Raw genomic sequence first — 10574 nt, 5'->3', positions numbered from 1 at the left:
CCCCCAATGCTGCAACTCCTGGTGACCCTGCGGTTCTGCGGTGCCGGGGCGTTTCAGATTGTCACGGGGGACCTCGTCAACGTGTCCCAGCCGACAGTCTGCCGCACGGTCGGAGTCGTGACGCGCCTGATCGCACGGCATCTGTTCAAAGAACACGTGCATTTTCCGGACACTTCCCAATTAAACACTGTGATGCGCGAATTCTTCGAGATCGTCGGATTCCCCGGCGTTACGGGCTGCATTGACTGTACCGCGTGCGAATTAACAGCCCCGGCGGTGACGACGCGGAAGTATACCGCAACCGCAAAGGAGTGTTTTCCATCAATGTCCAGGTGGGTTCTCAGTTTATCAAAACCGAGCGAATGTGCTATCCACGAAAACGTGTTCGCGCGTTCTTGGCACGATTGTGCGATCGTATATTCGAATGATGCGTGCATGTTCACAAGCGCCAAGTCCGAAAATGTACACCCAGGTATTTATCAAGCTGCAAATAGCTCAGTTGATTGGCTGTAACACGATAAGGAATTTGCAGCTTCTGCTAGAATAGAATCTCTAGTTTGTAAATTGTTTGCGATGTGCGCTCTCCATTTTAATAAAACTAGAGCATGGAACCATGAAAGTTTTCTGCACTCAGTAGCTGGCACACATTTATTCCAGATCGAATATATTTGTCAAGAATTCTCAAAATGTCAACCAGAGAGACACCACCAGATTCTATGTATTATTCAATCTACTTGCAGGCTGTCACCGGTCCGCAGCTTCAGTTTTTTGATGTCGTGGCAAGCTGGCCCGGGTCTGTCCACGACAGCCGCATCTTTGACAATTCGAGGCTGCGGGTCATGTACGAGGAGCACCGGCTGCCCGGGCATCTGCTGGGAGACATGGGCTATGCATGCTTCCGCTTTCTAATGACTCCCCTTGCACAGCCCGTTAGAGCAGACACACCACGGGGCAGGCAAGTAAATCCTAGAAGTGCTTCAGCACTTGGTCTGGTCTGCACAAGCACTTCCTATGATCAAATGCATTTTGGGGAGTAGATGGAAACAAAATAGCGCTGGTTTTGCAAACATAGACTAGTATTTGGAGTTCAAAAGAGCCGACATGGGAGCAGAGGGCTTGTCAATAGCCAAGATGACTGGTGGATGCATCCGCAGTGAATCTCTAAAAAGGGAATAAAGCGGGGGCCTACCACTTAAATCAGTGCACATCTATGCGGAGGGCAAGTTCGTCTGCTTCTTGTGCAGGGGATAGCGGTGACGTTAGAACGCCGAGCCCTGATTGGCTGATCGCGACCCCCTATCTGAGCGTCGTCTGCTCCTTTGCAACGTCGTCTGCTCGCAAACGTCGTCTGCTCGCAACGTCGTCTGCGTCTGTCTTACCTTTCCTGCTACTTCCGGAAGTGCAGAGGCCAGATTCACGAAAAGATCTTACGCTAAAAATGTGCGCTAGACAAAACTTAAGAACTAATTCGTACTCACGAAACGAAATTTTCGTAAGTTTTGCGCAGGTTACGATGAAATCCTACGACAGCTCCGAAGCTGTCTTACGCACTTCTTACGATCAGATCAGCATGGCCGACAGCGTCGCGGTCGCGACGACCCACGGACGTTTATTTTTCTACGTGCGCTTCTCATGCGTCCCGACTTCAATCAGCAAGAAAAAAGTAAAAAGTACTTAAAACATACCACGACGAACAAGAACGCTGGATCCACAAACACCCGGGAAAAGCTCCAATGGCCACGATTCCACCGAACGCGACCAAGCGAGTTCGGCAGTTAGGCCTAGCAGGCACTCCGCGACTCGGCGACCGTCTGCCCACGACCGGCTGGCGTGCTGAATGGAATATGCCCGCGCGACCCTTGTGAACCTTTCCCGTGTTATACTTTGATCGCTGACCTCAATTTTAGATTAAGAGGTCAATTTCTTCCTCTTAATTGTTATCTCCTTGTTTCCCGAGGCAACGCTGACTCTCGCCGGTGAAAAAGCGGTGAATCTCCGACAGACGCAGGAAAGGTGAAGCAGCCATCGCTTTGACTAGCAGACGTAAAGCAGATGACGTTAACTGCGCCAACCCGCCGACGCCGTTAAAGAATGAGGGGTCTCGCTGAACACGAAAGGAGGGAAAAAGTGTTTGGGAGGGAACTTGCAGACACTAACCACCCTCACTCTCGGTTCTTAGCAAACAAACCTCGGCGCCTCGGGACACCTCGCCAGTTGAGTCCTTTGACTTCCCTCCTTGCATGATGCGCGTCTGCTAGTTGTCAGACAAAAACAACGTACTGCTCGAGTTATTTCGTCTGCCCTCTCTGAAAGGCGAAGTCGAGCTCGCTCGACTTCCGAAAGTCGCAGGAAAGGTAAGAGAGACGCAGACGACGTTGAGAGCAGATGACGTTGCAAGAAGCAGACGACGCTCAGATAGAGGGTCGCGATCAACCAATCAGGGCTCGGCGTTCTGACGTCATCGCTACTTCCTTTCTCATGCGCAGAAGACGAAAATGAGCCCACTTGCGAGGCGTATAGAACAAAGCGTGGAGGAGGTTCGCCAATTCACCTACGTGTTTGAAAACTACACAATGGAAGGAACACCTAAAAAAGCACAAAAAGAAAACTACACAAGTACGAGAAAGTAGACAGACAAGAGCGCACTAGCAAATGGTTTTTATTTGTGAAAACTAACCGTACTGGAAGGAAACAGTGTTTTGTGGAACTTCCCTTTAAGCAGTGTTACAATTTATATGCCCCAACTGAGGTCTCGTACGTCACTCCGAGGCGGTGGTGCTTTTAGTGCACTTCCAATGGCGTACCAACTTGTTTTTGAATAAGAAGGCAAACCAGACCCTCCCCCCCCCCCCCCCCCAGGACCGGGGGTTGGTGTCCTCGGTATCCCTTGGGCGCTGCCAGCCAGTGTTTGCCCTGCCCAGTGGCGGCTGTTTCAGAGGGGGCAAAACACATGCCTTCCCCCCCCCCCCCCCCCGGTTGGTACGCCCATGTGCACTTCTAGTACAAGGATGTGGGAAAGAAAAGCCAGGCCTGAATTAACGTCATTTCAAAGCTCCTGGCTTTTTGAAGCAGCGAAAATGGCGTAGAGTGCTGCTAGCGGCTGCTGTCCTTGGTGTCTCTGGTTTCAGCAACTTGGTTTTGTTTCGCTAATTGTCGCATAGAAAACTGTTCATCATGCGGACTTTGTTTGTGATGTATAAGCAGTCTTCAAACACCCTTCCAGCACATGTCACCGTGATACCTGTGCTCCCTATGCTGTGTACCAACCTACTGCTTGCATTGGTTTCCATCCAGCATAGAAGCACGAATGTCGTGGTGACTCTAATTCAAATCTGTTTGCAGGTAGTTTGATATATGGCGTATAAGCGGCGAGGCCCCGGCTTTACAATACGAGCTCCCCCTACAACTGCTAGAAGTGCACCTGGTTGCGCTGTCAGCATAGTGAACTTACATTTATTTCTCCCATCAGCCAAAGAAACCTCTGTTTCCTAGAAGCTGAAAACGATGGGGCCATTCTCGCCAGCTGCTGTAGCGACTGCCGCCATGTTGGTCATCTACGTCCACTCTTGCAGTGATCTCATTGCTGCGCCATTTGCACCAAACTGTGCCAAAGTGCTTACCCTGCTACATTTGACCAAAATGTGAGGAATTTGCGCCAACATTGCACCAGAACTTAAGTTCACTTAAATATTACTGAAAATATAACAGCTGCAGGCTTTGGTACCGAGTTGGATTGTTAGGGTAGGCTCGTGCGGGGGTTGTCAGGACTTTCGATAATCGCCTCAAATAACATACTATTTGATTTGATTTTGCACCAAGCACTAACAGTACTCAGAAGTTTTGCAATAAGTCTCGTGGTCTGTTCTGGTGGGCTAGGTGCTCGAAATGATTGTATTTTAACATTTCTTCAGTGGGATTTTGTACATAAAATAATCATTCACGGCAGTTTGCACTGTCCTTCATCAGTCGTCTTCTTGTTACCGTGTCTGGTGCCTCCACACGCAACTAAACAGCTAGCGTTTGTTCTCCTCCTAATATTTGACGTCTCTCCTCCTCGCATTTGCAGTGATATAAATGAAAATGAAGAGTGCAGTTATGCTCCAAAAGCTCTTTTTCTATCTCCAAAATGAAGCTTTCGCTGCTCCAATAGCTACTCCAAAATGACTGCGACCAATCACATCACTGCTCTTCGCATGCAATGAAACATACCCATGATTCCTCGCGCAAGCACTCAATCCACTCCCACCAAGCAGATCAGTTCCGATTCGATGTGCTTGGCTAGCAAATCGGGGCATCTACATGGACCAATTTGATTCGCTAGCTCGATTCAATGCACTAGTATCGCATTCGCATAAACATGGCCACTATAATAAAAGAAGTCCCGTTTCCGTCCCCGAACTCGATGTTTTATCCTTTCGTGTATTCATATCTATTCACCAATCTGCTCATTTTCAATTATTCTTATAAAGCATTCCTTGTCATTAATCTCACTCTCCGGCTGAACACCACATTCAGCTCTCACCAGTTCGCTCGGGCGGGAGATGAAACGACAATGTTTATCTGCAGAAAGTAGTTGCAGGCCTCCAACGACTTGCATGCTTGTTTATAGGGTGAACCTTCTAACTGCACGTTGCAAGTAAAGTTGAAGATGTACATCACCTAACCTTATTTATACTTTCTCATTCAACCAGGTACAACAAGGCCCACATAAAAACGCGAAACACTGTCGAAAGGGCGTTTGGAGTTTGGAAGCGGCGCTTCCCTTGCTTGGATATGCGGCTCCAGCATAAGCCTGGTCGCTCTGCCAGCATTGTGACGGCCTGTGCTGCCCTGCACAACCTGGCATGCCTGAGGAGGGAGCCGCAGCCTCCACCGCCTCCACCTCCACCAGTCAGGCGCAGGGTCCGCAACAACAGGAGGAGGGCCAGGCGACCGGTACACCTGCCCCCCGTTGATGCCGTGGAGGACACCCTGACGGGCATCCAGACTCGAGAGATCATCATTGAGAAAAACTTCACTTATTAGAGGTACGCCAAAAAGGTGTTTGACTTTGTTCAAGCAGGTGGCTATCCTAACCCATACCTGCTAAACACTCCAATATCCAAAAACATTAGTCGAATGCCCGATTCCCACAAATTTGCGAGCTAAAATAGGCATGTTCTTTTCCTCTTCATCTTTGCTCTTTCAGAACGAGGAAGAAAGTGACAGCCGCAATACGAATCCAATCGTGCCATGTACCGTGCCTCTGGAGTCTGGAAAACCTAAAACATGCTTCAATAAAGAATCTCTTTCATGCAAATAAATTGGTAAAATGAGGGAAGATGTTTGGCGGTAAGGTTGCCGAGGGCTTGTAAATATATAAAATAGCATTTTATGAAACTGTCCTATAGAAAAAGCTCATTATTTAAAAACTAGTCCACACACAAGTGGAGGCACTGGGCATGCGCATAAGCCAGCTTTGAGTGACGTGAAGCATCTGCACTTGCACCATGTGATAAGCAGCGCCATTGCTACGACAGACGCATGTAATGTGAAGGCATTTCTTGGAAATGCGATTCGCTGTAGATTATGCTGCTGTGTGCAATTATTTCGGAGTGATTTGGAGCATTGAACAGCTCGCCTAGGGAAAATCTACAAAACATTGCTCTAGTGTTGCGCAGGGATGCAGGGACAAACTTGCTACATCATCAACGCACTCTAAATGCTCTTCGATGAACTTCGCCACGTTTTACAAAGGTTGCCCATCTCGAAGGAATGAGAGTTCTAACTAAAGTGCTTTGCAAACTTCGGCCTCAACTTTGTGTACGACAAGACAAGTGACCTTGCAATACACAGTGGGAAAGTTCACAGCGTGTTCAATTTTGATTGCCTTCGCTCATTTCTGCAGGCTGTTGTCATGGTGCCACTGCAGCAGGCAGAGATGGAGGGCATGCTCCTGCCCTGAGAGAGCCAACCTTCTTCCCCTGGCGACTTTTCTAGGAACACCATTAACCATTTGGCCTTTGGGTGACCTGGTCACAATCACTGCCAACCACCACTGCTACCTACCTACATTCCTGCCACAGCTTGCATAAGTTCCAGCTCCACCATTGCTGCAGCAAAGCAGCAACATCAGACTGAGCTGTGTTGGTGCCACTGTGCCGCAAAACATATGTATCCATTGAAGGAGCACTGCAATAAAAATTAAAATGTATCTATTTCATCTATGAGCAAGTTATATGTGATTACCCACATCCCTGCTAAACAGCGCACTCTGGCTAGGGCTCAAACAGCACCTTGCCAGAGCATGCCGTTTTGAGCATCCTGACATGGCGCTCCAATTTTACTCTCCACACAGAAAATGTATGTGTTGTCAACATTGTAGACTGTGCATTATGTAACACATTCCTCAGCGTGTGATGCTACATTTGAGACTGACTGGTGCTCTAAAAAAGTCGAACCAGTACGGTAAGACTGTACTAGGGAGCACAAAACTTCTCTTCCAAAACAGAAAAAATATAAAGAAATTTTGGTTATGGTTAGAACGCTGGTGTTGTAGGGTAATGTTATAAATAGGACAACTTTCTCAAAGTTTGCCTAGTTTAAGTTTATGTACGTTGAAAACATGTCGACGTGCGTTTGGTTGAGCCGCTCAGTTAGGCCTTTTGCTTACTGGGCCGAAGCTGTGATGGTGCGGTAAACAACATTACAGGCCTGCAGAAGTTCTTGTACATGTGTTGATCAAATTAAAACACCCCAGTGGCTCATCAATTGTTGTGCAGCTCTATGGCATAATAATGCCGAGTCAAAAATCTGAAACCTCCGGAGCAGTGGCAGCTGGCAGTGCGGATCTCTCGACGTGGCTGGCCATATGAGGAATTGCCACGACGACCCAGTGATTTTTTGACGTCGAGGAATGCAGTGGTCCTATTAGATAAATCTTAATTCTTTGAAATGACCGTTCAGGTGAAGGCAACAATAGAAATAAACACATAGAAAACCGAGGCGGGCGCTTCCTCATTTGGCAGTATGGAAAATCTTAGACGAATCGCTGTGCACTGCGACATAGCCCCGGCCTTAAGTAACGCTGGGAATATATTTACCTTCGAGTGTTCCAGAAGGCATGGGTATGTATGAGAACTCTTTCTGAGTGAATTCAGTCCTCTTTAGATCATCCAAGGATTGACTGACATCTTGCTCCTAGGTCATGGGTACTGGCTTTAGTAGTGTTTCTGTTGCACGTGCAAGCTCAAGACTTGAAGAGGCACTAAAGGGGATTCTGCGATCGTCTGTTCTTGGTCCTAATGAATTCCACGGGCCCTAAGCATCCTAAAATTCCAAAAATTACAATCACGTGATGCCAATTTCCTTATTAAAAACGTGATGGAAGGCCAGGACACACCTCTTACTGAGCGTATTTTTCTGCTCGGGAAAGGCGGGGCATACCCCATCAGCAGTGCAAGCACAGTGACGATGGGCACTCGTCGGCCAATAAGCCGCCTCTCCTGGAGAGGGGGTTTGCAATTGGCCGACGAGCGCCCATCATCGCCGCACTCACACCGCTGCTGGTGTTAGCCTTGCCCGAGCGGAAAGATCCGCTCAGAAAGGGCTGTGTCCCGACCTTTCATTGTGTTTTTAATAAAGAAATCAGTGTTGCGTGATTGTAATTTTTGGATTTTTACAATGCTTTAGGGCCGATAGAATCAGTTATGACCAAGAACAGACGATCACAGAATCCTCCTTAGTGCCCCTTTAAAGGGGCCTTGCAATCATATTTAAGCATCTACCTTTTATGCGGTTTCAACGTCTCTTGGGGTTCGGGCAAGCCAGCGGGCACGGAAGGAGTAGTTAAATATCAGTGCGCCATATTTTAACCGGACGACACGGAAACCTCCTCCACCGACGATACCAAAAGTGCGCAAAATGTGACGTCTTTGGTCTTGGGCTTACTACTGGTCAGAGCCACTAAAAACTTCTTTTTGGTCAAAATACAAAATATAAGTGGTGCGAACCGTTTCAGTTATTTATAAAAGTAGTTTTTGTTCACTATTATAGATGAAAAAAAGAAAGAAATGCAGTTTATAAAGTACGGAAACAAGAAATGACCCGTCAACATACCCACCGCCAAGCGGTGGAAAAGGCGGCGCATACTAGAAAAGAGTAGTGGGATAAGGCGCCGACACGGAAAAATCCCGGATGTACGCAGTGGCGCTGCAGTCGTATGGACAGGAGGATCCGACCGGCTCCGAGCGTTCCGAAGGCCTTCCGCGAGAGGCTTTGTCTTGCGGTTTGGCCGTTTCGCGGTATGGCAGCGCGAAGTGGGCTCCCATTCTGAACTGATCTTTACCCCGTGTTTGCTGTCGTTTGTGGCCAATGAAGTGTCATGCAGATTTAGTGTTTAATCGCGCAGCAAACGCAATGAAAGCCGCTTTGGCTGCCCACTGCATACAACCTATCCAGAACATGCTTTAGTGGCACCCTCTGGCGCCGTCGACACGGAGTGCGGCGGCCGTGAGCGCTCGATGAGCTCACTATTCCTCCTCTAGTTCACGGCCACTCAAGCCAGGACCTACGACGTCATGAAGGAGGTTATTTTTTGCTTGTTTTTGTAATTCTAAATTGCCTATAACTTTTAAAATAAAGCGAATTTCGCGAAAAGAAAGGTTTCACTAAGTTACTATGTTCAGTGCGCTCAGGTTTGGTGTAAATTAAAAAACAGTAAAAAGTCCTTGCAGGGCCCCTTTAAAGGGATACTACAACGAAATTTCGGCGCTCATTTTTTTGGTCTATATGTGTTCAAAAGAGCAGTATCACATGGAACATACCAATATCTTGTTAAAAAAGTCTCGAAAAGGAATTTTAAAACGAATTAAACGATTAGCAAAGAGCACCTGGTGGATGTCGCTAACGCCTCGTTTGTAATGCCCGTCTAGGAACCTTGACAGCTAGTGACGGAGGTTGTCTCGTCTCCGGCCACGACGAGAGAAGGGGGGAAGGAGGAACTCCCCTCTTCCCGAGAATCCCTTTTGTGTGTCGCAGAAGTCGCTATTGTCCCCCTAGAAGATTATAGAAGATTAACCCGTCACTCAAAATTCGTACAAAAGCAGCCGCTTCGGTGGCTGGAACGACTAGGCCATCCTCTCGACGTCAGCCTCGCCGTAGCTTTGCTCGTCTTGAGACGACCTACGTCACAATTGCGTTGGATGTCACGTGCTCTAAGCTGGGCCTTCTCCGAGCGCTTGCCAGAGTGGGCCGTTTATAACGAAAAATACAGCCACCAGGCTCAAAATACAAACCTGCGATTGTCATTTACGGATATTGTGGATCATATTCAACCTATTTTTGAACACGACGGGAATATTTCAAATTTCGTTGAAGTATCCCTTTAAGCAATGATGATGTGAAATTCTGTGGTGGTCCTTTCACGTATATTTGATGTTACCTTCATCCGAGCGAGTCATGTGATATAGCCCTAGCTTTCCTCTTGCAAGTTCTATGAAAGAAATCAAACCACCTTTTAAAGTTCCAGGTTAAATTTGAGCACCCTCTTTATTTTTCAGCTTGCTTGAGCTGCTCGAGCTTCAGAAGTATGAGTTCTTTTTTGGCTCGCTTCACTTCCATTTCCAAGCTGTGCTCCGTTGCCCTTTTCTGCAGTTTGTCGTCGTGGTCTTCCTTCATGAGACGGAGGCGGAGTGCGTGCTCCTCTCGCAGTAAGGTTTCTCTTACCTCATTTTCTTTAGCTAAGCTATTCTCTAGGACCGCCATCCTGCCTTTGGGTAGCCTAATGGCGGCGTGGCTTGAGGCGTCAGTTCCATCAACGCTGTACCTAGCGGCGGCTGCAGGCGGCTGGGTAGCATGAGCTCGAGAGTGCCCATTGCTTTGAGCTGCTCCCGTGTCTACAACACTGGCGCTTGCGCAAGCTGCTGATGTGACCTCCGGCTCGCTGAGGGGGCTTGGGCTTGTAGGTCGATTGTGGGCATCTGAAATAAAAAGGGTGAGCAGATATCTGGTTGAGGAATTATATGCAGCACGTTGCATACAATTTACATACCAGAAATTATGTAGTGAGCTCAATTGTTGATTACGGCAATCAGCCATATTTTACTCCACTGCATGTCTCTATTCTGGTGTTAATTTTTCTGCTTATTGTTCATTGTTCAAGTCACTTGCATGCAAAGTAACAAAAGTTACTCTAATGACAGAGATGAGGCAACCAGAACCTGTGATGGCTTGATAATGTTATTAATTGTACTGGTTGTCACACTGGAAGTGTGGCAAACAATTGTCTCAGTGAGTCTCTGTTCTGTCATTCCAGTCGCTTTGAACGCAACTCTGAACCAGGCTTCACATGGTCCACACTTTATATATGTCCGACTTCGTGAATACAGGAATTTAAACCAAAACATGCAGTGTTGCGTGCATGGTTTTATGGAAGAAGTCTATTTGGTCAAGCTATTATGTAACATTACACTAGGAAAGATGCCATGGCCCTCTCCTAGCGTGACTTTGTCTGCAGCTCAAGTGTATTTTGAAAGTGCAAATGTTTTGATACACATTTCATAGCTTTATAAGTATAGAGACTATTCACTTGCGGC

General features: G+C 47.4%; 1 protein-coding gene across 1 annotated transcript; it reads left to right on the top strand.

The window, feature by feature from the left end:
• Positions 1-686: 686 nt before the first annotated feature.
• On the top strand, positions 687-6004 carry LOC120836033 (putative nuclease HARBI1). The gene is made up of 3 exons (XM_040217631.2): positions 687-955; positions 4692-5027; positions 5888-6004. The coding sequence occupies exons 1-2, from the start codon at positions 687-689 to the stop codon at positions 5023-5025; spliced, it is 603 nt and encodes a 200-aa protein (XP_040073565.1). The 3' UTR covers positions 5026-5027; positions 5888-6004.
• Positions 6005-10574: the final 4570 nt, after the last annotated feature.

This window comes from Ixodes scapularis, unplaced genomic scaffold, assembly GCF_016920785.2.
Source record: "Ixodes scapularis isolate PalLabHiFi unplaced genomic scaffold, ASM1692078v2 PGA_scaffold2__306_contigs__length_199485367, whole genome shotgun sequence".
NCBI classification, from domain to species: domain Eukaryota; kingdom Metazoa; phylum Arthropoda; class Arachnida; order Ixodida; family Ixodidae; genus Ixodes; species Ixodes scapularis.
This window is presented reverse-complemented; position numbering and strand designations above follow the sequence as displayed.

Coding starts and splice junctions, on each gene's coding strand:
- LOC120836033 (XM_040217631.2), top strand. CDS start 687: ATGTCAACCAGAGAGACACCACCAGATTCTATGTATTATTCAATCTAC. Junction 956..4,691: donor GCAGACACACCACGGGGCAG/GCAAGTAAATCC, acceptor TCATTCAACCAG/GTACAACAAGGCCCACATAA.